At 39.9% G+C, this 27,718-nt stretch overlaps 2 protein-coding genes across 2 annotated transcripts; both read left to right on the plus strand.

The window, feature by feature from the left end:
• The first annotated feature begins 1,068 nt into the window (after positions 1-1,068).
• Positions 1,069-15,133, plus strand: LOC307037182 (uncharacterized protein). Its single transcript, XM_079677961.1, has 5 exons — positions 1,069-1,278; positions 13,990-14,088; positions 14,314-14,546; positions 14,635-14,813; positions 14,899-15,133. Exons 1-5 carry the CDS (start codon positions 1,212-1,214, stop codon positions 15,038-15,040), a joined length of 720 nt encoding a protein of 239 aa, XP_079534087.1. The 5' UTR covers positions 1,069-1,211; the 3' UTR covers positions 15,041-15,133.
• A 2,508-nt stretch (positions 15,134-17,641) lies between these two features.
• Positions 17,642-25,369, plus strand: LOC307037097 (uncharacterized protein; the record flags this gene model as incomplete). The annotated part of the gene is made up of 9 exons (XM_079677849.1): positions 17,642-17,900; positions 18,042-18,149; positions 18,226-18,317; positions 18,429-18,546; positions 18,880-18,996; positions 19,114-19,305; positions 21,074-21,226; positions 21,498-21,697; positions 21,860-25,369. 8 exons carry the CDS (start codon positions 17,642-17,644, stop codon positions 21,695-21,697), a joined length of 1,239 nt encoding a protein of 412 aa, XP_079533975.1. The 3' UTR covers positions 21,860-25,369.
• Between the last annotated feature and the right edge of the window lie 2,349 nt (positions 25,370-27,718).

The raw sequence follows: 27,718 nt of genomic DNA on the forward strand, positions 1-27,718 counted from the left end.
AGCGCATACATAGTGAGACCTACACTACAGAGACCTACAGTAATTGGACCCTATGGAAAAGCTGTGTCATTTATGGCGAAGAGTTAGTGTGATTTAAAACAATGTATGATGAGTGAGGTTGTGCCCGAAAAAAAAAAAGAACATTTGGTTTAAGTGACATAAGCATTGATCTCCCAGGAGAAAGAGCTGTGTTTGTTTGACCCATCCATCTACCGAAGCCCTATACATACAGTAAATGGACTTAGATTGGAAATGTACTAGTGATATGTTATCCTAAAAACGTAATTGATCTGCACGGTCTTTTTTTTAAGTAGTCTGCTCTGCAATGTTACAGCTCTTCTAGCTTCCCTTTTCCAAGATCTTTGGAGAAAATGCATGTTGTAAAAAGGATGTGCTGTCATTATCATATATATTATCATATCAACAACCTTTATTTTACATTTGTTAAAGATTTTTATTATTAAGGTTCAGCAAGACCTCTAACCTTAACCTGTTAAACCCCGAGCCTGCTTTTCAGGTTTCAGGCTCGAAAATGACATTCCCAGAACAAATGAACATATCTTCCCTTCTAAAAGGGTTAAATTAATCATATTTTTTCTCAAAGTAATGATAAACCTGTCAGTTGGATGTAGAAAAGTCAGATTCAATATCGATGTTTTTTATTTTAAAGAAAATTCAGATTGAACATGGTAAAAAACTGTAAATTATAGTGTCCGTCCAAAATATATTTTGTACTTATAGTGAAAACTAACCTTGGATGATGGGTTAGTAGACTAAAAGCTTTAGGAATCCAAAGTACAACATATAATAAGTATCCTGTATCAAGATTGATGCAAAACAAGTGATATTTGACATTTTTAGAAAGATTTAGCAACAAAAAAACCTCTTCTGGGGCTATTTGGGTGGATTTTTCATATCTCTGGCTCCCCCTGCTGGATTTTGACGTGTGACATCTCGTTCTAACCGTCAGAGCCAATGGAATCGAGGGGAACTCCCACATAGTCCTTATTTGGTCATGTGTGTGTATTATACTGCCGCATGGCCAAGACCGGAAGCAGCAGCCACTCTGGTGGCTACCATTAGCAGCTAACTTTTGCTCTGCGATTTTTACATAAAAATTGAATTATGGATTATAAATAAGACAAATTATAGCCCAGAAACTTTATCAACCTATGGATTAACCGATTCAGCCGCGTTTTTTTCTCGTTTTAATGCCATTGAACACGTCTTTTGATCAGATTAACAGCTACGGTGAGACGATCTCCCTAGAAGCTAAAGGTACGTGTTGTGATGTCTGTCTTTGCTTCCCCTGTCGCAAGTTCGGATCACTCAGTGATGATACTATATACCTAAATAATCTGTGGAACCTCAGCTTTAATCGGATATCTTGTACAGCTACGATAAGTAATAAGGGTACTTTTAACTTGAGTTCTGTGCCAATGTCTGTTAGCATTTTTCGCTCAGGGGTCATTTAGATGCTTCTTATGAGACTTGTGTTTTGTTTTGGTAAAAATTGTTTATATCGTCAGTTAGCTGAGATTATTTCCGTTAATCTGGTATAACACATTAATAGGTTCTTAAATATTAAGATCCCCTGAGACACAGTGTCCTGGAAAAAAACCCCACCTTGGGGCTTAACAGAGCAGTACATAATTGCATCTGTTTTATGCACAGTCCCCTCTGATAACAGCTGACCTGCAGCTCACCGCATTATCTGAGTAAGTTATGTACAGACACTAAGAGATGCACCTCAATCATGTTGTAAAGGGGACTTCAGGCCGGCTTTCTTGTTTGAAGGTTAAGCTTGGCAGTCTGCATTATAAAACAGGAAGTAAAAGGTACTGTACAAAGGAAGGATGTTCAAGCGATGCATTAATGTGCAGCACCAACATCAAGACAGGCAAGGAAGTGCACTTCACTTCAGGCCTTTCCTCTGCTGTGTGTCTGCAAGGTTACATGAAATGCCTATGCTAACAACCCGGGCTGATGTTTCTTCCTGGAACGTGTCTGGCCTGCGTCCATTCCCCGCTCTTCTCTTGTCCGTTGCGTGACAAAAAGCTGTTATACCTCTGTGCTCTGATGTCATACCAAGGGGAGATCTGTAAGACTTAACTGACTTGTTGGTGTTACTCTAATCAGAGGTTTTTGTAACATTTTAAATCAGGAACAAAACATAGTCTGTTGACTTTAAAAGGTCTCCTATAATGCTATTTGTAGGCATAAATCATGGGTCTCAGATATATAAAAATATATAAATAACATGTCTATGATACGTTTTGCTCAAAATACCAAACAGATCATGCATTTTAGACATCTCTCATATCCCTCTATTTAAGCCTTGTTAGAGAAGTGCTGATTCTGGGTCCTTAGCTTGAAAAAACTAGGGGAGCTTGTGCCTGCTCAGAATTGTGCGAGACACTCCGCTAAATGCTGCCGTGATTAAACGCCATATCATGTTCCAAACCCCATCAAGGATTACTTCTGAAACAGGATGGAGCTCAAATGCTTTTTCTGTTGCGGGTTTACCACAAGGTGAGTTCCTTTTTTTATTTCCTGCTTTTTTACACATGTACTCTCTCCATTACAGGTTAGCTCTGAGTGTTAGCGATGCTTGCTAATGGCCATAGGCGGCGCGTGAGGCTCAGGTTTGGGAAGGCTAAATAACTTTTTTTACCTGACGCTGCCCGCCTCCGGCGTCTATAGAAAATAAATCAACTCAGTGAAAGCGCCGCCTGCTGACCAATCAGAGCTCAGTGTGCAGAGTTGAAATCTATCAAGTCATATTACAGGATAAAGGAAATACAGTTTAAACTGCCGTATGCAGGGAAGACGCCGACGTGTTGCATTTATCATTCATATCACATCATCAATCAGTACATCGATATAATATCATAATATATCATATATTTCCTTATCTGAGTCAGCTTCTCGAGCCGTATCTGGCCGTGCAACACTTACATTGTCACATACTGTATGCATGAGTATTATTTTAAGCAACACATTAAGTTGACGAAACACTCAACACAAATGTGATTAAAGTCAGATCCACTCGTGTCTTGGATGGGGCAGTGATATCATAAAACTGTTGTACGCTTTCAAACACTCTGTAGTTATTGTTTAACCAGTTGTTCTATATTCACCTTGCAGGTGCAACTATGCTGCTTGTATCCTGGATTATATGTTTAAGTGATGGATGTTTAAAGTTCATATTTGTCTAATATTAGTTTACTTTCATTAATGAAGTATGACGCTGTGCTGTCAGTACACTTGTCCCTGTTTGTGATTGGTAAAATTTAGCTAACCCCGCCCTTTCATGTGAACGTGCTCTCAGCCAGATAGAGAAAACCTGGCTTGATTTACCGAGTTGATAACCAGCGTCGTAGGACCGCTTAGCGAGATCTCGTTTGTTAGGGTTAGTTAAGATACAGATGTAGCACTTCATTTCAGACTCCAGCTTACAGCTTCCGGCCTACGACCTGCCTAACACCAGTATAGAGGAATGTTAAGCCCTCCCACTGTTTTCCAAGAGGGCGTTGCCAGATTTTCAATTTCAGGTTTTAACCAGGAGATGGCGCTTCATTCACAAATACAGAAAGACAAGTTTCATGGACTTTCAGTTGTGTTTTGAAGAGCATTTGAACACATCGATATTTTAGATCAACTAAAGTATATCTAATCTTGTAATTCAATAATATATAGTCTTTATATATTAAATAATCATAATAATAATGTAAATGTTTACATTACACTTCTTTATTTGTTATGCTCATACTTTTACCTTTACAATCGTTTGCTTTAATATGCAGTATATTTTTTGTATATTTTTGTGTTTGCTTCCTCCTGCTCCCTTTCAGACACATACTGTATGATTTATTATTATTATTATTAATATGAAGATATTATTAAGATAAGATAAGATGTTACTTTATTGATTGAACATTTTAGTTTAGAATGTGCTGTCCCACGTTAATTCAGAAGGCTCACAGGTCACATTCCGACCATTATTTAAAACAATAGGTGCTTTCACACCGTCTACAGTTTGATTTGTATAGAGGGAGCTCTGTGGCCAGTGTTGGAATTACCCATTTGCTTTCGGGGGAGCCCTATTATTCAGTGCACATCCTGCTACTAAATATATCACACCCACGCTCTGTTGACTGGCGCAGACTGAACTGTGTCTACAGGCAACTTCCAGCGTTATTATAATCATGCCGTTTTTGGAGACATTTGTGTTGTTTTTAACCTGTTGAGAAAAATAAAAAATGAATAGCCTACTCTGTAAAGGAAATTATTGTTTTGCACCTGTATATTATAGAAAATAACACTTATGTTTACATATTCCCTAGGTTTTTCAGGTCACATTTGATCTATATGATGGAGCCATTGGATTTGTCAATATAAGAAATCAAAACCAAACCATATTCTTCCAAACTCTCTGCTGTAGTCTGACCACCAGAACACTATTGATGTGTGTAGTGAGTTAGGTAGAAATATACTGTATAATAGTAACGTTATTGAAGATGATGCCATATTTATTGAAGATTTTACATTATAAATCTTCCCCAAAATTATTCAAAAGCACATTCTTTCAAGCTCTCTGCTGTAGTCTAACCAACAGGAGACTATTGATGTGTGTAGTGAGTTTGGTAGAAATATACTGTATAATAGTGAAGTGATTGAAGATGATGCCATATTTATTGAAGATGTTACACTATAAATATTCCCCAACATTACTCAAAAGCACATTCTTCCAAACTCTCTGCTGTAGTATGAGCATCAGGAGATTGATGTGTGTAGTGAGTTTGGTCGTAATACTTTATAATAGTGAAGTGATTGAATATTATTGTATTCTCTTTTTTCGGTGTTGCACTTTGCAGACGGTCCCTGAGCACTCGTTTCTTCTCCGGCTGCGGAAAGAGACCAATTTAATGTGTCCAGCTCGGAGGACGGCGCGTATTGCCTTTTTTTTATCAACATGTGATTGTAGTTGTCAACCTTAACACGGTACTTAGGAGACGTCATTTGTGTCTGAATAACGTTTTGTTCATCAGTTATTGATCCGTGAAATCCGAATCTGCCAATATCGTTCTAACTTTACTCAACTCGCATCAATTGCTATAAAATCACTCTGCTACTACTATAGACGGTGTCACTACGCCGGCGGCTGTAGCTGTTGTTGAAGCGTCTTCAGGCTCCGCATCGGCAGGCCTCTCCCTCGGTGTGGAGCTGTCAAGCTCGACCCTAACGCCGCTTACAGCCGGCCAACTAAAAGTTGTTTTCCGTTCACGTTATCATTTTTAGACTCCTTCGCTTCTTTGCTTGTGAATCCAAAAGCTGTGACGCTTGGCTGTTTTCGTTTTGCCATATTTTTTATTACAAAGCCAGAGTTAACAAAATATCAATATGAACATTTCAAATACCGCGCCGGCATCACCGCCGTAACCATAGCAACGTAAGTAAGAATGCAGCGCCGCCACGTACAGATGGCAACACCCAGACATATTCACAAATATAAAACAAATATTCAGAAACTGTAATGAACAAGAACTATTATTTATTTCAAGAACTGTTATTTATAGAAACTCAACATTTCTAATCTGTGTGACACAAATATGCACGATTGTTTTGGGCTCCCCCTATTTATCTCAAAGTCAGCCATCAAGGGAGCTCCCTCCCTCTTCGGGGGAGCCAAGCTCCCCCTTGCTCCCCCCCATTTCGAACAGTGTCTGTGGCTGAATGGCCAGCGATTAGGTGCGGCGCATTTATCATAGGTGATCAGAGCTAACTGCCTGCCGTCAGATTTCATTTAAAAAACAGATCTGATTTCAAGACTATTTCTGCGCTCATAAAGAATGATAAGAATAATGCGTATTGAACTGGTTTCATTAATTAGTGAGTTTATTTAACACTAGAACCGCCAATCGGGTCAATTTGTGTGAAGTGTGTTGTGTGTGTGCAATGTAACTTTTTTTCAATAAAATATTAAAGTCTCCCAGTCCGTGACTTTTTTCTGAAAGTGTGTTATGTAGCACCCTATGTTGTTAAAAATTGCATTCTAATAGCGGGATTTGACGGGTTTAGGTAGGCCTATACAAAAACCTCTGGCGGTTCTAGTGTTAAGGTAATTAGGTACAGTAGAAGCAATTTTTTATCAGTAACGAATTTAGCAGTTGAACATAAAAGTCAACTAACTGAGGGTCACTTGCAATGACAGTGTTGTGTCTAACTGTAAGCTTGTCACTCAGAGTAACCTACAGCTAATTTAGCTGCTGGAGAAGAAAGATCAGGGGGGGAGGGGGGGGAGAAAGCTGTGGTTGATGGGCCATTAGTTGTGTAAATACACAGCTGAGAGCTGCCGTTTCATTCAGACTGTTTAAAAAACGGTAACAACGGACTATTTTTCTTAGCAGATGCATGTCAATTTAAATCAATACATACAACAAGTTTTTTAGATCAATAAAAACATTTTCTAAATCCATAAAAGCATTTAAATTAATACTGGGAGTCATGTCGTTACTTTGTTGAGAATGTGGCCATGTGATAAGCGGGATAATTTGCAGCGACATGTTCCTTATGGGGAAAATAGCACCCGTCATGCAGATAAGGATCCCTCCGCTACACTTTGGGATCCTGATCTGCCGAAGATGTTCCATTAAAATATAAATATTTTTAGTGAATTACTGAGTTTAGGCACGTTAATAACGTTTTAATAAAGTTGAATACAGTATATTCATATGTGTCAGTGATTTCATGTCAATTCGGCGAACATAAACATAAATGATTGTGGTGAAGATGATGATTAAATTAGGATTAAAAATCGAGAGCCGGGCTGCATTTCCTCCTGTTCGTTTTTTTCGACTAAACAACATTATTTTGTTAAATAACAACATTGTGATGTTTTGTAAATGATTACACGTCTCTTATTTAGCACAGAGTATGATATCCGTGACATATGGATCTTAACAAAGTTCCGCTGTACATCCAGCGTACTGTATCTGACTTTATTTCACATGAGCTCCAGTGTGGAACCCCACTTCACCCCCTGGTGGATCAATGATCCATTGCAGCTGGCTTCATTATAATTTCATTTATCTATCACGGGGGCGGTCTCAAGTCAAGCTGGAGGTTTTCCCTTGAGCGAGGGCAGATCACGTACCAATCACGGCCCTCGCGTTTCAAACTGTCTGAAATGAATCGATACATCTGTAACTCAAACATATCCAGGGTCTGTTGAACTGGCTTCGTAGTGAACAGGGCACAGGTGGCTGCATAGCAGCGCTAATGTCAAAGACACAAACATTATACATTATATTTTTATTTTACCAGGATGCAGTGACAAAAATATTTGGGAAGGCTTAGCCTTCCCTAGCCTACAGTACCCACCGCCCCTGACCAAGACCATATCACGTCCAAAACAGTCGGACATTGTTTCTGATATAAATTTTCTGATAGTGAGCACCAACACACTGACACACCGGGGACGCATATGTATGTATAAAAGACATAAAGAAGTGCATTTTGCATGATACAGTAGGTCCCCTTTAAACCTTCTACTGACCATTATTTCTTTACTTTATCAAACTGAAATGGAGTTGTTATTTTACCTTCATATAGAGGTATACAATCCGTATGCTAATTTCAATTTAAGTTTTTTGTGACTGTGTGGACTATTGGTGTCTGCATTATAAAACTGGAAGTAAAAGGTACTGTCCAGATTCAAAGTTAGTTAGGACCAGGGTTGAGAGTGTTTCTTTAAAATGTATTCTGTTACATTTAATAGTTACCTGATCACACACACTTATGAAGGTTCAGATACTGAATTAAAAAAAGTACAAATTAACCAAAGAATGTAAAATCCATAAACTAATTCAGGCAGTAGGCGTATATTTTAACACTTAAAGTATCAGCCTACAGACCAGTACAGCTTTCAAAGAAGAAATACAATCTGATCCTCTTTCAACAAACACAATATATTAACATTGTAATCCTGCTAGTAATCTCCATTTTTTAGACATGTAACAGTAATCAGATATTTTTTTCTTCATGTTTCTCCTCAAGACTGGTCAGGACCAAAACATTGTGTAAATATATAAGTATATATATATATATTAGGGGTGTAACGGTTCACAAATATTTCGGTTCTGTACGTAACTCGGTTTTTAGGTCACGGTTCGGTACGTTTTCGGTACAGCAGTGAAAATGATCACAAAACATGAAATATTTGTGGTTTTGTTTTAATTATTATTAAACTGTGAATAATGTATTCACTCAAATAAATACAAAATATAATCAAATAAACATTAAGGTGCTGCATTTCGATGAACTGAAATAATCTATTTGAACGTTACTGTAGGCCTACTAGTACTCACAAAACATAACATATTTGTTTTGGGTTTTTAATTATTATTAAACTGTGAATATTCACTCAAATGCAAAATATAATAAAACAAAACATTAAGGTGCAGCATTTCGATTGACTGAAATAATCTGTACTTGAACTGTACTGTACTAGTTTGACATTATGACTTGCTTGTCATTGTATGTTCATGTTTTTTTTAAAGAAAAGTTAACTTGTTTGCCGAAAGGACAGATCTGCTGGCACTAACAATGTCTCCTGCTGTGGAGAACACCCTCTCGCTAGGGACAGAGGTAGCAGATACAGCCAGGTAGCGCTTTGCTAACATGGCAACATAAGGATATTTGGCGTTTGTAATAGCTTTGGCTCAGTCTGAACGTTTGGGAGTTGTGGAGGCTTAAATGCTAGTGGGAGTTGGGTTTGCACTTCAGTCTTTTTTATTTTGGTACTGGTGATATTCACGTTCGGGTGATGCCTTTTCAAATGAGTGTGCAAGTTTGATGTATTGCCAGCCGCGTAACCAATTTTAGTTGAACAATGCCGACAAACAGCTTTGGTTCGGTCCGCCTGTTGTTGTCCGTCATCCTTGTACGTAACTGCGAAACCAAAATGTTCTATGACGCGTTGAAATTACACTGAACGCTGCGTTCCTGCAGCCCCGGAGCATGGGCTGCAGGAACATGCTACTCGAACGCTGCGACGCAGCACCTGAGATTACTTCCAAAAAGTGTTTCACGTTCTCGATTTTTTACGTTTAACGTTATATTAGTTCGGTACACTTCTGTACACACATGTACCGAACCGAAGGGCCCATACCGAATATTTTCGGTACCCATACGTATACCGCTACACCCCTAATATATATATATAAATATATATATATATATACAGTGCATCCGGAAAGTATTCATACCCCATACCACTTTTTCCACATTTTGTTATGTTACAGCCTTATTTCAATATGGAATAGATTCTTTTTTTCCCTCAACATTCGAGACACAATACCCCATAATGACCAAGTGGAAAACAATTTTTTGTAAATGACTTAAAAATAAAACACTCATATCTAGAGTTGGGTAACAAGAACCGGTTCCGGTTCGGAACCGGTTCCAACATTTCGATTCCAACGGCATCATTTAGAAATGTGAATTTCGGTTCCGCTTTTCGATGCCTGATGAAATGTTTCTCGCCGCTCTCCGTAGCCTACTGTATGACTGCGGCGGGGCGGGAAATGTAGCGTTGTATCTACACTTCCTACAGCGTAACCTGGGACCAGGGGCCTCATTTGTAAAGGGATATACGCTCAAAATGGCGTACGCCAGTTTCTACGCAATGTTTGCGATTTATAAAATACTAACTTGACGGGAACATGTGCGGTCCTCCACGCAAACCCATGCTTACGCACTAAGCACAAAAACGGGAGAGACGAGAATCTGCGACACCGTTGGCAGAAGGAAGAATGGAGAGAAATATGTGGAAATAATACCATAAATAAAATGTTAACTCTCATTTATCATATATGAAGAATTCATTTTCACAAATTGATTAAAGCCAATCTTAAAATGATTAAACAAACGCCTGTTTAAGACTCCTCAGTGCACGGAAAAACATAACTTGGAGAAATAAATAAATATGGATATGTTATTTAAAACCACCTCGAATATGTTGTGTTAATGTTATGAAATGTTTTCTCATATGTGATGCGGTAAGCAGGAGGACAGAATTAAGTCTAAACTGACGCCGTTTTGAATTTCTATAGGTTAGATACGAGCATGGTTTTATATACTATCACGTTTAATCGTGTTTTATGCTGTTTGCCAAGACTTGATAAGTCGCTCGTAAAACACAGGAGGTATGGAAACTAAGAGCACCATATGTGGTAAATTGTACAGCTAATATAACTTTGTATTTCCTTTAACTGGTGGATATATAGTTGCTGCGGGGGGAGGGTTGAGATGCACAGGCTGCAGCGGAGACGCTGCGCAAAGCTGATCGAAAAGTAGTCTAAAGTAGTTAAACCGTCACAATGTGCATTTAAAAAAGCTAGTTTCACTACATAATTCACTTTTTCTGTTCTCTCCTGCAGCTCCCGTACCCACACCACAAACCCATACACTGATCTACACCATCATAAAACCAACGGCACTTTTAAGAGCCAAACTCAACCTATCTCTCTGTCTATCTACCTACCTTTCTTATAGTTATTGTCTCTATCTTTTTCTATCATTCATTATCTATTTCTTCATCTATCCATCTCAATCTTACAGTCTGTCTCTTTATCTCTGTTTGTCTCATACAGCAGCTGTTGCATATCTGTTGTGTCTGTCTGGCTGGCTGGCTGGCTGTGTTGCAATGGCAACAAAACACAACCCAGACCCCAATAATCCCACATCCAAAGAAGGGAAACGCATGGCTCTTGAGCTGAAGCATGAACACATGCTAGCTGAAGCTAAGGTTGGTGTTTTAACCCATATGACCTCATTCATTTCCCACTTGAATTTGGCACTATCTGTTATCCAAAAAATGCTGAACAGGCCAAGAGTAACTGGATTTTGGATCAATGTATAGGGCCTTTGCAAAACGGTTCATCATTACAACATGGGGGGCAGAGGCGTACTAAATAAAGCTTGTTCAACTTGTTTTACTTCATTAGTTGTATATGGTAGGAAAAACTTGAAGCAAAAATGTTCTTCAAGTGAATGAATTAACTTTTATTTGTCCACTGTCATATGGTATCAGTTTATCAGCAACATCAACCTTACATGAGTTGTTACTTGGTCACAGAAAGCAGCTGAGGAGAGGAAACGGGCACGCTCTGTAGGAGACACTTTACAGTCCCCTAAAAGGGGCTGTGTAGGACGTGGCAAGCCGAGAGGGAGGCGTGGAGGGCGACGCCAAGGCTCAGCTACATGTTGAAATCCCAATTATTTTACATTTTTATGAATTTACTAAGTAAATTGTTGGAAAATCGAATTAAAACACAGTAATTGCTTGTTGAGGGTCTACAATAATTCCAATATATAAACGCATAGTGACACTACAGTCGGAGACATTCCCACTGTGGTGTCATAAGAACTATGCTTTATTTAATTTCACAAGCTTTTAAACAATAGGTAGATAATACAAATCATCAGTTATCTGTTGTTAACCCTCTGTGTGATGTTTTACAGTCACATCCCCCCCGACTGAGGGCTTCCAGTCTTCCAGTGTGGAGGTTCTGCGTACTGAACCTTCAGCACAACACGTATTTGGTAAATCACAAAAATGGCTTTAAGTTTAAAACTAAAATCAATTTTTAAATAAATTGTGTTGGTGAGAGAAAATAACCTTATACACAACTGACAGTTCAGGACTCGAACGAGGAATGTATTTCAGTAAAGATATTGGCCAGTTCCATACTGAGCAAAGAAATGATCCTTGATTTTTAGTGTTCATCTTAAATATAGTCATTTACAGTTAAAGTTTCCCATTCTGTTCACAGAAAAGAATATGGAGAGACTCTCTGACATTCTTTCCTCATGTCCTCCTCCTGAGCCTCAAAAAAGCTCTGCCTCATCCTGGTCTTTTCGGCAGCAGAAAGCCTCAGAGCGCTGGAAAGAAGCGAGAGCACACCACCTACAATGCCTTCTAGAAAAAGAGGCTGTTGGTCATCCCCTGTGTGGCCTCTGCCACGAGCCGGCTGTTATTAGGTGAGATAACATTTACCTTTATTTAAATTACTTTACCTAATTGTAATTTTTTAGTATTAATGCTCAGTGCCCTGCTATTTCAGCTAACATGCATGACTTTTGGGATGTTAGAAAACTGGATACCTAGAGAAAACCCACATGAAAATGAAAGTAATTCTAGGATATTAGAATAATTTTGTATTTCCTCCCAAGGTGTAGAGAGTGTCTCCCGGAGGAGTGGTTCTGTTCTATAGAACACAGGATAGAATTTAAAATTCTTCTTCTCGCCTACAAAGCCCGGCAGGCGCCATCTTACCTTAAAGAACTCATTATACCCTACTGTCCAACTAGGGCATTGCGTTCCAAGAATGCAGGGTTGTTGGTTGTTCCTAGAGTCTCTAAAAGTACAATGGGAGCCAGAGCCTTTTCTTATCAAGCTCCACTTTTGTGGAATCAGCTTCCAGTTTGTGTTCGGACGGCAGACACCCTATCCGTTTTTAAGAGTGCGCTTAAGACCTTCCTTTTTGATAAAGCTTATAGTTAGGGCTGATTAGATTCAGCCCCTAGTTTTGCTGATATAGGCTTACGGTACGTCTACACTACAGGCATCAAAAAATGCTTTCAACGCTTCGCCCATTCACTTGAATGGGGTGACGTAGAAGATTTTTAATCTTCGCCGAACTGCATTGTGGGGAGCATGGCATGGCTTTGCAAGCATCACGAGCATCTATCGGCATCAAAAGTTGAACAATGTTCAACTTTTGAGGCTCGATGCTTGGCATCAGCCAATGAAATCCCGTTTATGCAAATCCCGCCAGTGCAAGCGCAGCCAATCAAACCGCGTGCAAGCTGGGAGAGCCAGACCGCAGTTCATTTCCTCATATTCCAAACGAGATATTACGGTAGCAAATCACCCGGTTCTTTACGACCGGAACTATTTACCGGGATACAAACCGGAGGAACCAGGCATGGAGGGAGGTGGCAGAGACAGTGGGTGAAACTGATCGTTTTTTCGCCTGTTTGGAGAGTTTATATCCAGTTTACTTCGTTTTAACATTGCTATTGCTTTGTATGTCGGGGGCGGGAGATTCATGTGATTGGTTGCTCGCAAAAAATCGCCAAGCTTCAGACACGCCCAGCTCCAAGATTTTTTCATGCCTGTAGTGTAGACGGGCCGTCAGTTTGTCGGGGGACATCTTACTTCTTCCTTCTCTCTGTCTATACCTGTGTACTCTCATGTTCCGATTAACCCAGCTTCCCCAAATGTCTTTCTTTTTGGTGTCTATATACGCCGGGATCCGGAGTCATGGATGATCATGCGGTCCTGTGTCATGGATCGCGAGTCCTGGATCTTGAGTCGTGGCTGTGGTCCTGGATCATAAGTCCTGGATGGATATACTCGTGGATTCATCTTCCTATTATACACACATGCATTTCCAAACATTTGGACTACCTATGTTGCAAATGTATTATCTTTTCAATTTATACACGGCATCTATTGCACGTCTGTCCGTCCTGGGAGAGGGATCCCTCCTCTGTTGCTCTCCCTGAGGTTTCTCCAATTTTTCCCTTTAAACTGTGGGTTTTCTCTGGAAGCTTTTCCTTGTACGATGTGAGGGTCTAAGGACAGAGGGTGTCGTATTGTCATACTGATATTCTGTACAAACTGTGAAGTCCACTGAGACAAATGTAACATTTGTGATATTGGGCTATATAAATAAACATTGATTGATTGATTGATTCTGTGGAGACTGTGATGTACTTCATCACAATAACCAGCCACTCCACAACAGGGACAGTTTAATGAATGTTTTTTTTAAACCAATTAGTCCAACAACGTGTGTTGTTAGAGTGGAAGGTGGATATGACACCCATGACCAAGGTATGCTCTCTCAAACTTGCATTTTGATGTTCACATGTCTCTTCGGCCAGCATCTAATGGTGGTTTTCTTTTTTTTTTGACAGCTTGCATATTGCCAACTGTAAAGGCACCCAACTGCTCCTGTAAAGGCACAAACTTCACTGTGGTACCAGGCAAACCAGTGATTTTAATTACCATCAATGGTAAACAAATATATATATATATATATATATTTATATAAATATATATATATATATATAAATATTTGGATTTCTATTGAATTGTTGTTATATGTTTACTGTTGTGGGCTGAGGCATTGTGCTTCCACTTGGAGTAAAACCTTCATGTAATATCTGTTCATCTTTGACTATTTGTAGATGGAACTGTTGTAAAATGTGTCTTAATTATGTTTATTTACTTGTTCCAAGGGCGTTATGATTTGCATCTGCCACTATATGTCTGTCAAACTTGCCAGCAGCAGTGGACCCCCGACTTAAAAGTCCTCCTTAAGAGTGGATACTGGCCAGCTTCGGTCAGTATTTCCACACTTTACACCTTGGACCTCATGAGCTCCTTTGAAGAGCTCAAGGTCATCTCTCCGGGATTCTCCAGACAGGCCTTTGCAAAGCTGGTGGAGCATCGCACAAAGTGTGGAGGAAGAGTAAGTGTAAATATTCTTTACCATATTATACATTATAACATTTCCGTAAATAGACAAAATCACAGCAATATATGTAATTATCTTCCAGTCTGGACCTGTCAACGGAGATGCACTGCAGCGCAGCTTTCTGGAGTTCTCCTATGCCTCGTATGAGGAAGACCAGCTCTGCTGTGGTGCTCCTTTCATCTGCCCTGCCTGCACGCCGGAGATGTTGGCTGTTTCTGCCGATGGAAACAGGAAGCTGTATCGCTTTCGGCGAAGTGGAAGGTGCTGTTTTTACAATGTTGTTATTTAACTTTTTTGATTACTGTTTATATTTCATGGATATATTTGCTAATCTTTTTTTCCTCAGTTCTGATGGCAGCGCCTTTTTTAATGGGCTCTTTGTAGCAGAAGACAGCGCGGTGGCTGCATTTGTCGACAAAATGCAGAGATCACTGAAAAATGCAAGTTTTTATTCGTCATTTTACCTTATAGGTATATCACAAAAATAGCCATGTATATCCGACCCTGACTTTCTTCAAATTCAGCTACTTCTCCTTACCATCTACTCCAAAATCAGATAATTAGAACAAATGGTGTAGATCAGGCATCCTCAAAGTCCGGACTCCGGTCCGGATCCGGACCGAACCACAACTGTCTCTGGACTCTGAGCAAATTATACTTTTCATATGTGTTATCTGCGAGACATCGCCACAACGCAACGAGTCAAAAGTGTTCCGCTATGTCCAACAACAAACAGCGCTCTGCATGTCCGACTGTTCCACTGTCTGTGTGTGTCTGTCAACGCATTGGTCCAATCACATTCAGCGTCAGCGTTTTTCCCCCCCACCAACAGTCTGCGAATCAGAGGAACGGTAGGGCGGGTCTTCGCGGAATGCGGGTGTGAAAAATGAGTGTGTTTAAAAAAAAAAAGTCAGAGCGAGAATTAACAGCTCATCTAGTTGCATCTGTACTGTAGCTAGTAGCCTAGTTTCACCTACTGGGGTGGCATGGGGGGGCAACTGCTACCCTCAAAATAGGCCTTGCCACCCCAGCTGCCACCCCAGTTGGCAGCTTTGTTTTGAAAGAAAAGTTGTGGCTCATCGGACATTTATGAGAGAAAGTCTCTAATGTCCGAGTGCAAGTGAATGCAGCACTAGACGTACGTCTTGTAACCCCTCCCCCGGCCCTGGCGCGAGCGTGGAAATATGATTGGCGGCGATTTCATTTGAACGGTACGGCGCAAAACGAGAAGCATTCGGACCAAAGTAATGAAGGAATGAGGTGCGGTCTACAATGACAGAGAAGAGACTGTCAGGTTGGCTGTACTCAGCATTGAATCAAAACGCACTAAAGCTGTTGATCTTAATCAGTTTGTGAGGCGTTTTGCTGAACAAGATGGTAATCGCCGCATTCAGCTGTAATAGACATGTCAACTTGATGCTCTGCTCGCGGATGAGCAAACAAAACTGTTAAGATGATGACCTTACGTGTGTAAATATATGTTTTTCTTTGTGGGGGTCTGCCCCCCAAACAAGTTTTAAGTCCTGAGAAAGTTAAATAAGACGGTGTGCAAAACTGCCCAGCCAAAAAAAAGTAACCACTTTGATTGAACTAGGCCAGCAGGTATTGACTCTCCACTGGATCATAACTGAAGTATAAAAGAATGCATGACTGAAGTGATGGAGGCCATGTTTGAAGGCAAACTAAAAGAGGAAATAACAGGTCAAGCAAATCCCCCTCTCAGATTCCACAGCAACCAGAAGAACATAAACACTGGCTGGTGATTTGATTCATCAACTTTGTGATGGAATAAGAAAAGCACAGTGCATTTCCTTAGCTGTGGATGAGTCCACTGACACCACTGACATTGCTCAGTTGTGAGTTTTTATGATGAGGCAAAGGGGGAGTTTGTTGAGGATGTGTTGGGCCTGATGAACCTCAGTGGACACAGAAGGGGGTTAGACATTTATAAAGCAATAATGGGAATGCTGAATGAAAGAGGGTGCAGCTGCCTTTATTCATAACTGCAGCTCTTAAACTGCGACTCTGAGGGATCAAGCACAGACACAATAACAATGAAAACTGCTGCATACAGATTATTTTTGTTTTTGCAACCTCGTGTTAAGAATCTTGTTGTAATTGTTTAAAAGTTTGAAAGACCGTAATAAACGGACCTTTGTCTTATTGAAAACAAAATGTTGGACCTTTAAGATTTGTATTTGAGTACCCCTGGTGTAGATCATGATTCCATTGCTTTTAACTGATTTGTCATGATGTAATGTCAATCAATCAATGTTTATTTATATAGCCCAATATCACAAATGTTACATTTGTCTCAGTGGACTTCACAGTTTGTACAGAATATCAGTATGACAATACGACACCCTCTGTCCTTAGACCCTCACATCGTACAAGGAAAAACTTCCAGAGAAAACCCCACAGTTTAAAGGGGAAAATGGGAGAAACCTCAGGGAGAGCAACAGAGGAGGGATCCCTCTCCCAGGACGGACAGACGTGCAATAGATGCCGTGTATAAATTGAAAAGATAATACATTTGCAACATAGGTAGTCCAAATGTTTGGAAATGCATGTGTGTATAATAAGAAGATGAATCCACGAGGATATCCATCCAGGACTTATGATCCAGGACCACAGCCACGACTCAAGATCCAGGACTCGCAATCCATGACACAGGACCGCAGGATCATCCATGACTCCGGATCCCGGCGTATATAGACACCAAAAAGAAAGACATTTGGGGAAGCTGGGTTAATCGGAACATGAGAGTACACAGGTATAGACAGAGAGAAGGAAGAAGTAAGATGTCCCCCGACAAACTAAGCCTATATCAGCAAAACTAGGGGCTGAATCTAATCAGCCCTAACTATAAGCTTTATCAAAAAGGAAGGTCTTAAGCGCACTCTTAAAAACGGATAGGGTGTCTGCCGTCCGAACACAAACTGGAAGCTGATTCCACAAAAGTGGAGCTTGATAAGAAAAGGCGTGTGTAATGTGTGTCTTAGACCCAGGCAAGAGGCACATGTGGGGACTCCCAGTGGACAGCAGCGAGGGAGACTTCAAGGAGGGCTTCAAAGCTGGATGAAGAAGGGATGGAGGTGGCTGTATGTCGCCATGGGTTTCTTTTGAAGGCCTTAAATATGTACAGGGGGGAGATATTCGCCTTCCCCCCTGTATCTTCAAAAGGAACTCATGCCAGACAAAGCCAAGTTCTTCGCCATGGATGTGGCTTGCAAGTACTGGCCGTACATGGAGAAAGCTGCAAGTGTCCTTCCTGCACTCCAGGAGCTGACCACCATGAAGCCATTCCTCAGTGTAATGCATGCTCGAGCCCATGCTACCAAATGCGAGGTATGTGAAATATTTTTGTATCACGTACATTTATATTTTTTATATTTATAATACTGAAGTAGTAAATATCTAAGCGATACTCTTTAGTATAGTAGTATGTAGCCTCTTTGCACAACAATTCCAGCAACCTTTTACCATCAGATTATATTGAGTGGGAAGAACCAGGGATGACTGCTGGGGAAGAGGTGGAGCAGGTCAACAGCTACCTGTCCCGTTGTGCCCTGACAACAAAATACATGTACAAAGCAGGTGAGTCGAAGGTTTTGCCCTATTATTGCATACTTTTTTAGATGACACATCATAACCTCATTATTGCTTTCAAAAGCACGACTGGACATGCTCACAGTGCATGCAATGGGATGGAACAGGAAAAAAGGTGACTCCCTTCATCCGGCACTTTCCACAAGATATGTGAAGGTGAGCCTCCTATTAAAGGTGTTGTTGTGTCCTTTGTCATTTGCACATGGCTTGTTGTTAATCATAGCAAGTTTTAATCTTGATAAATGTCCATCGTCTACTGTTTATCAGACTAGTAAGAGTCTCCTGGAAGAGACTGCAAGTCTTGAAGAACTCAAGACGGAGCTACATTGTGTCTCAGATGACATGGTGTCGACGTGGATTTCCGACGTGAAGGAATGGGCATCTGGTAAGCACGACGAGATAACACCAGCTACATATCATTGTCCATGACTGTTTGAATTTACAGATTTGATCCTAAAGAGCAGCCAATTTTAAGGCAATAAGGCTGATTTTTCATGCCACGTAATGGGACCCTCACTGGATTTCAGTAGACAGGGACATAATCTTCAAGTAATAGCAAGCCAACTATGTGTCCATGTTTATCTCTGATATGTTCCAGTTTCCATAGCTGTACCATCAATTTGTGTTAAAAGGTGTTAAATATGTTGCACAACTTTGTTTCTCAAAACCGTTACGTATTGTGTAACAGTACATTTTACTGCCAATATTATTTCTAAAGGAACATCAGAAACATCGGGTACTTCTGAAGACATCCTTCAAACAGCACTGCAGCAAAGCATTGAGGGGCTTTACCTAAGTGTGAGGCAGCGGAAGCAATCCCTTTACCGACAGAATGGTATAACAATATAATGTTTTAGGTTGCAGATTCAACCTACAGAATTATATATATTTTTTGCACTTGCAAATATAGTTTGTCACATATCCCTATCCCACTACTTCATGTCTTTTTCAGACAGCAGCAAGCTCCGCCATCGACTTCGAAGGAAGCTTGCAGACGACAAAAAGCGCCTTAATCAGGAGGTACTGAAGTACAACCAGCTGGTACACGACTCTGCCAGAGGCATAGATGTTGCTGCGGTGGAGCATTCCCTCTCTGGAGGGAGCATCATGTCCGCGCTGTGGCCGTGGGAAGTTCATGGCATGGGTCAGTTTTCAGATATTTCATAATAATTAATTTGAAGTTCTGTTATAAGAAGGTATACCTTGCTGAGTTATGCACATATCATGTAGAGCAGGGGTGCCCACACTTTTTTGGCTGGTGAGCTACTTTTGAAATGACCAGCTAACCGAGGTCTACCAACCAAAAATAAAATCCCAAATTGCAAGGGTTGCTGAATAACACGTTTTATTTTTACATGGGATAACTACAATAGGGCTGCAACAAACGACTCATTTGATTATCGATTAATCTATAGATTAATGAAACGATTAATCGACTATTCGGACTATTACTGTGTGCCTTGCACAATTTCTCAAACGCTCTTATTTAGCCATCAACTTTTAGATTTAGTTTGAGGTTGTTTTAGGCATGTGGAAACTAACAATGAAGACAATAAAGATCAATACTTGATTCAAAAATACATATATTATTAAATTAACTTAACAAATTGTGAACAAAATTAACATTGCTTTTTATTTTAATTAAATAAATAATATTTCACATCAAAAGAAACAACAATGTTTTAACAAATCTTATTAAATAATCTGATGACAGAACTGGAAACAGAATAGCTGAAACTTTAACAAAATAAATAACTCAGTTACCTGTAATCATTAACCCATGTTTGTATAATTGAGTTAACTCTGTGTGTTGCTGCTAGCATACATAACACCTGACGTGGAAACGTTACTCGTGGATGGGGCTACAGAGCTACTCGAAAGACAGTCGAACCCGGTGCATTCCTCCGTCTGAATGTGGTGCACTTTTGCTAAATGTTTAGACAAATTGCTCGTGTTACCGCCCTTACATGCTAAACACTTTTGGTGACGAGCATTGTCCACCTCAAGACGGGTAACATGTAACCACACCTTGGAGCGCTTCTCTCCACCATCTCCTCCGTGTGTTGCTGCATGTAGCAGATGCGTGTGTGTAAACTGCCCCGCCCCCTTGCAAACAGACGGGGGAGAGAGAGATCTCTTCTGGATTGGAAAGATAGAAAATACACCGACCATAGACGCATTTGTTTGTCTTTTTGCATTTTAGAAACGAGTTGGCGACACTAAGACTAAGAGATAATGTTTGTGTAGCAATAATACATGACCTTTCTCTTTCTCAACTCGCTACTCGGAGGGAAGTCGCTGTCATATGCCTTGTGAACACTCCGATAATGCCTCTCCACGTTACCTTTCTTTGGCAGAGCGATGCTTGCTTTACAAATAAGGCAAATAACCTTTGAATGTGACATAAAAAAAAAAGATTCTCCCTCTCATTCTGTGTGGAAGTGGTATGTCTTTAGCTTTTTGCTCGTTCCCGCACTCATTTTGTTGTTTGTCTCTCCCGGCACTTGACTGATTTTGTATCGCTTTGCATTCTGGGTTAACAGACTGGAAAGCAATAGGTCGCTTTTTCTGTCAATCAAGTCAACTCCTGAATTAAGTGGCAGGGAGGCCAAGGGAGGAGGGATCAAAACCTGTTTTGTCTATTTTAACGGAGCTGGATTTTTTTTAATTTATGAATGACTCGCGATCTACCAGCATTGCCCCCGCGGTCGACCGGTCGACCGCGGTCGACGTACTGGGCACCTCTGATGTAGAGTGTTAGAAAATTCATTTAGTTTAAGGGTATATCTTAAGTTTTCTTATTGTGTATACATTTGATTATTTTGAAAGTACATGTTTGGAGTTTTAAACATATTGTTATGCTATAATGAAAATGTGATTCATGTATATACATAACTGTGATTGGATTTTAGCTAACTTTACAGCCAAGAAAAAGATACTTGATCAAGTCATGCTTACACGGAGACTGCAAGAGGAGAAAGGCATCCTATTGTGGGAGATGGCGCAGCATTGCACATGGTTGCAGAACACGGCAGTTGCTCTAAAAAATAAGATGGCTGAGGAAGGTAAGTTGAAAGCAGAACTTAACCTACCTTGTAAAGTATGAGTTTTAAAGGAAAAAAAGTCAGCCCAAATCATTCTTGGTCACAGAAATTGGATGGAGTATAATGGCCTTTGCCCATTCGACCCGGCCATTTTACATAATGAAGTCCCTTGACAGTGACAATCATCTTTATATGTACATGGGAGAGAATATACTCCATTGAAGTGCTCTGGCCTCGTGAAGCAATCTTACTTTATAGTATGTCCATATAACAATATTTTGTGTATTTTCAGATGTAGACAAGGGGAATGGAGGACTTGGGTGCACCCTAAGAAGGAAGCATGCTGAGGCGTTGGAGAGGTTGCAGGTGGTACTGCAGCAGTACAAGACTGCTTTAGGTCCTGATGCTTGTTTCCTTCAACATGAAGAGGAAAGTCAAAGTGGCCTAAGCAGTCCAGACACCAGTGAAGATGAAGAAGGAAACATAATTTAGGTAATTTACTTATTAATTAATGTACAGTATCTTTGTTGATTTAGCCTCAACCTAGACATGTTGCTGTTACTTTTGTATTCATTAATGCTAAACATACATTGTGTATTCAAAAAATGTGGTTTCTGATCTGCCCCTCTTTTTTGTTTCTCTGTATTTCCCCAGATTGCTGCTGCTCTCAAGCACGAATATCCGCCAAGAATTGATGTCCTATCAGAAATGTAAATACTTTACTGACTTTACATTTAGAGATTGTATTCATACTCCTCAATGGAAGATCACCCTTGAATATGTTGACCATATGACTTTTCCCTATGCCGCAGCATCAGGCCAACAATTTCACTTGTACACAACTTAAATTGTATTGAAGAAAATGCTCAGCGTCCCTGGAATGCATCCTAAGCAATGAACCATTCACTTTTGATCCTTTTTGAAACACTAGAATGTAAATTCCTAAATCTCCAAGTATATCTTGCTGGTTACCATACAACTTGGTGAGCACATCATTGTCCAAGAGCAGGAGGTCTTTCCCTTTTTTCCCAGAACGGGATGCCTATGCATTATTATTTTCGATCTCTTATAGGATTTACCTGTCATTACTTTTATATGACTGCACCTGTTACACCGCAGGCCAATAACAGCTTTCCTCTAATTGTTCATTTTTGTTTCTTTTGCGTTACTTGCTTTAATTGCTTTGTCCGTTATATTTCCTTTTTGGTCTCCAGCTATTAACCTGATTGATTGAAGTACTTCAATCAACATGTACAATGCACTGTCTTTTAGGATGTATAATTAGGGACATTGAGATAAACAACAAATAGTTTATTTGGTGAATCCACTCATTGTTGTTCTCAAAACCAAATAATACATCGTTATAAATTGTTATATTTGATTTACACATAGAATGTACATGTTTAATATACATAGTTAAATCATAAAAAAATGGTTGTGTTGTATGATTTCTTAATACTGTATGTTATAACCGTTTGCATAACTTGATTATATGTTCTGTTGTCCATGCTTTTCATGTTAGACTAACCCCAACGCTCTAGAGTCAAGACATACACCCTTATGGTGGCCTTTTACTTCTATTGTGGTGAAATACATAAGTAAACCATTGCCAGAGAGGACAATTTTATTGTTTTAAAAACAATGTTATTGATGTGGTTGGTTGATGAATAAATATAAATTAAGCATACGTCTGTGGTACTTTTTGTTGTTTACATCACACTGCATTATAATGCGTTTGGAAATAAATTCATTTAGAAGTAACAATATGGGTTAGCACTTGAATATTTTTGTAAAATCCGGAACACTGGTTGTTGGTTTAAGATAAGATAGAACTTTATTGATCCCAATTTGGGAAATATTTGCGTTGCAGCAGCATTAAAACACATGGCATTATACAATACAAATAAAAAGACAAGAAATAAAGAAGAAAATATACATGTTGAGTTTACAAATGAGCATAACAAGATATGCAAGGTATTATATTTACATAACTATGTGACAGATGGAATATTAAATATTACACTGAATATGTCAAATGTACAGTGAAGAGAGAAACTATGGAGCAGAGAGTTCTCTTCCAGCCAGAGGTGATTTGTTGTACAGCAACACGTTCTCACTCTCAACCCGTCACATGTTGACGGACGGTCAGGGCCCCTCCCCGTCAACGACTTGCATAGAGCTCCCTGAACGTTGGTAATAGACACGTTGGGATCGCGGCGAAATGCTCTCCGCAGATCCATTCTCACAGCGTTTATCAACCTTTTTCTTACTCAATATCAAGCCACACTTATTGTTTTTACTTCTTTATTTTAATTGAATAATGTAGGAATTTTGTTGCCGTCAGTTATGGGGAGAGTAGGGGCTCAGAATACTGAAATCGGTATTGTTTCATCGTTTTTTCCTTCTAATTTTGTATTATTTTCTAAACCACACACTGTTATTTACTCAACAACACATAAGTATCCTTGTGTGTATTTATTTGTTTGATTAATAAACACAAGTTGGAGTCCGTCAGGACCGAGGGTCGGAGCAGCTCATTTGCTTTAGAGAATTTTACAACCGGAAGTAAGTATTCTCTCCGCTTCGCTTGACAAACCCATCGCCATATAGATAGAAGAGTTACGACAGCGGAAGTCCAAAAACGGTTATCGTCACGTGGTTCATGTAGACGAGGATTGTTCCCCGGAAGTTCATGGCGGGCAATGTGAATGCATTGATAACAGGAGATAGAACTACGATTTTTGGTAATTACTGTATTAGTGAATAAAGGTTTTGATTTGCAATATTTATACAACAAATCGATATGTGTATGTATTTACATCAATATGTTTTTTAAAATAAAATAGAATTTGCTAATAATAGGTGATAATATTAGGATTAGTGTGAGCAACTAATAATAATAATAATAAATGTTATTTGTATTGCACTTTACATTTGAAACAAACCTCAAAGTGCTACAGTACATAATAAAAAAAGATAAAGAAAACCATTTGCAAGAGTCAACAAATGTATAAACAGGTTAAAAAACAAGTTTAAAAACAAGTTTTAAAAAGGAGAGGCAGGGTTATTAAAACCGGCTTAAAAAGCTAACCAAATGCTTTGTTAAAATGGTAGGTTTTTAGTGCTCTCTTAAAAGTGTTCACAGGTTGAGGAGCTCTGAGATGGTCTGGGAGTGAGTTCCACAGCCGGGGGGCAGCAGCTGCACAGAAAGCTCGATCTCCCATAGTGCGGAGGTTGGTGTGCCGTTCCTTCAGCTTGTTAGTATTTCCCGAGCGGAGGCTGCGGAGCAACTAGTTTACATGTTGGGCTAACAGTGCCTTGGTTAAAGAGTCTGTTGCTGTTTATTTATAGCTTTGAATTCTTTAAAACCAATATTATCTTCTTAAACTTGTATGGTAGTCAGGAGCATCACTTTTTAATGTTTATTGATATATTTAGAGGGAGGGGATCTAAAGGAATGCTTCAAAATTCAGATTAGATTAATTTCTACCATTTTCTTAAATTCATGGTAGTTTCAGTAATCCCATGGTAATTGAGGACACAAATTATCTAAATGACTAATGTCATCAGAGACGCGGGAAGGTATTTTGAGTGGGGGTGCTGAGGTGCTGGACTCCAGTGAACACTATTACGGGCACTATAGAGCACGCACAAAAAAACTCCCCACACGCAAACACACAGTAAACCCCGCGACTGTTACAATGAAGGCTCGATAATCAGCTCACGGCATATAGGCAGGGGTAAAGTGCTATTTTTTACGAGTGGGGAGTGGACCTCACCTCCTCTAGGGGGGTCGGGGGGATGCTCCCCAGGGAAGATTTTTTTTAAATATTGAAGTTAAAAGCATCAATCTGGTGCACTTTGAGAGCAACATTAAGAGATCTATGGATACATCTCTCAACACCCAGATGAAACACAACTGTAAGCAGATGTTCTTTTTCTTTATGGATATTTTACAAATCACTCCCCTTTCAAACTGTATTCTTGTTTTACTGCCATATAGTATTTCATAACTGTTTTTCCTTTATTCTCTTATTTTTTTTATAACTATAATGATCATATGAAGGTGTGCCGCGGAAATAATCTTTTGAATAATTTTTGACCAAACCTTTTGAGACCCACTGAGATAACTTAGACTAAACTTAACTATCTAAACACTCAGAGAGTCCTTTAGCTCACCTGAGCCTCTCAGTCTGAGAGGAGAGCTCTCCTCCAGCTTGTTGTGGAACAAACAGCTCCGTATGTCCGTTAGTGCAGCTAGCTAACCAGATGCTAACAACACGGTCCCTGCTGCTGGCACCGGTCCCTCTCTCTCTCCCCCTCTCTCACACACACTAAATGCGCTATTTCCGCACACACACAGAGCCGCGAGCTTGAATGACACAAGCACACTTTTATTTCCATGCAACTCTCTGATTGGTCTGGTGTCTTGCCTCTGTTGCATTCACTGAACACGGGAAATTACAGTCCTGCCGTCCTTTCTAGTGTCTTGATGAGGTTCACGTAAAGCACGGTTAATGTATTATATTATTGAGGTAGAATTGTCAGGGGCTACAGAAAAAACATTTGGGGCAGGCCAAAATATTATTTGACCAACAATGTGGAATTTATTGGCTACATATTACACAGATGATGCACAGCGGGAGCAGCAATAACCGTCAAATAATAATTCAGACAGGGGAGCTCCGCACCCCCTGCCTGCCGCTAGGGGGTGCTGCAGCGCCCTCAGCACCCCCCTTCCCGCGCCCATGAATGTCATCTTTATGGCTTTCAGAAAGGACAGGAGACCGACAGGTGACTATCAAAGGACTAGCAGCAGCAGCAGCAGCAACATGATGATGATGATGATGATGATGATGATGATGATGATGATGATGATGATGATGATGATGATGATGATGATGATGATGATGATGATGATTTAAAATGTGTTGTTTTAGGAACATCCATTGCAAATACATGGAATTCAATAAACATTGAATAGCATATCATGCAGTTTGTCTGTGCCTTTTCCTCCGTGTTGTCCGGGTTTGCTGTGCTGCCTCCTAGTTGCCACCATGGTTTGCTGTGCTGCCTGGGGATGCTCAAATCGCTCCGAGAAAGGAGTACGAATGTACGGCTTCCCCACTGACACAGAGCGGAGGAAAAAATGGCTGGCTCAAGTCAGCAGGAGCAATTTCACGACCAACAGCAAAAAAATATGTGAGGTTATTGTATACAAACACTGCATTTGCACTTTTTCACAAAACGAAAACCACACCATTGGGAAAGCTTAATGTTTTGTTTAATACAAAAAAACAGGGAAAGGCTTGAAAAACACTGAGAGTTGAGACTCAGGGTGCAGGGTGAGGGTCTCAGTGCAGGTATTCAGGCTCCATTGAATCCCCCTCTGGTTCTTGTGCTGAAAGAGGGAGTAACAGACAGGAGAAAGGGTTATACACACCTATATAGCACACCTATTGGATGGGAAATTGCCTTGGGGAGATAAGGTGTGGTCTTTGTTCCCAACTGAAGTTATGGAACTTTATTATTTGTGAATTTAACAAAGTATGACAAATGGCATCAGTAACAGATGTGATATGAATTTCTATAAAGTTGTCTCACATTCTTGGTCATATTTTATATACAGAATGTAATAAGTATAACATGTCCAGTAAGTATAAAGTGTTTCCTAATACTGTGTGTTCAACCACTATGGTATAGTGTATGGTACTATGGTATGGTATCCTGGCTTAATCTGTTATATGTAAACATTCCCTAAATCTACTAATTTAGGGATAATCCACTGACATCCTTTAATACACATGTTCATTTGAATCAGATTTACTGATAATATCCGCAATATATATCTTTAAACTTCTTCTTACCTTTAAAAGTCCGTCACGAACAGTCTATTATGCTGCAACTCTACAGCTCTGCTAGCCTTGGCGCTAACTTCCGTGGAACGATTAAGAGGCTCCACGATCCGCCATTGCTTTAAAAAAGTGGTCCATTGGAGTGAACGGAGATGACGTAACTCTCAGTCTATATGGCGCTGGACAAACCCATCCATGGACACACCCCGTGATAGTCCTCAAGCTCTGATTGGATGTTTGAGTGGGCGCCGAGGGTTAGACCGAGCGTCGAACAGCACTTTGAAATGGGATGGAACCACGGCAGACTGTCCAAAACTGGATTTGAACGGGTCCACCCCCTCCCCCACCCCGTCCCCAGAACTACAAATGTAGTAACTGTGTAGTAACTACACACTATTGTATGTTTCGCAACATGTTCTATGGCACGTCTCTGCTGGGAATTGTAGTTTTAAAAGACGTTTTCATATTTCCCATAATAAGAAGTTGCCAGTATTAAACTGTACATCCCTGGAGGTTTAGGGGATAGGAAACACTCACATTTAAAACATATAATAAAAAAATGGGGGAAAATTGCTTGTGCCCATAATGGGCAGCATTAATAAATAATAAAATAATAAATATAATATATATAATATAATATAAATAATATATATATATA

This window comes from Notothenia rossii (genome assembly GCF_949606895.1).
Source record: "Notothenia rossii genome assembly, chromosome: 1".
Lineage (NCBI taxonomy): Eukaryota > Metazoa > Chordata > Actinopteri > Perciformes > Nototheniidae > Notothenia > Notothenia rossii.

Excerpts from the sequence above, each read along its gene's own strand:
- LOC307037182 (XM_079677961.1), top strand. The coding sequence starts at position 1,212 with ATGCCATTGAACACGTCTTTTGATCAGATTAACAGCTACGGTGAGACG. Across the intron at positions 14,089-14,313 it reads GATTTTAATTACCATCAATG|GGCGTTATGATTTGCATCTG; the intron begins GTAAACAAATAT and ends ACTTGTTCCAAG. Across the intron at positions 14,547-14,634 it reads GCACAAAGTGTGGAGGAAGA|TCTGGACCTGTCAACGGAGA; the intron begins GTAAGTGTAAAT and ends ATTATCTTCCAG.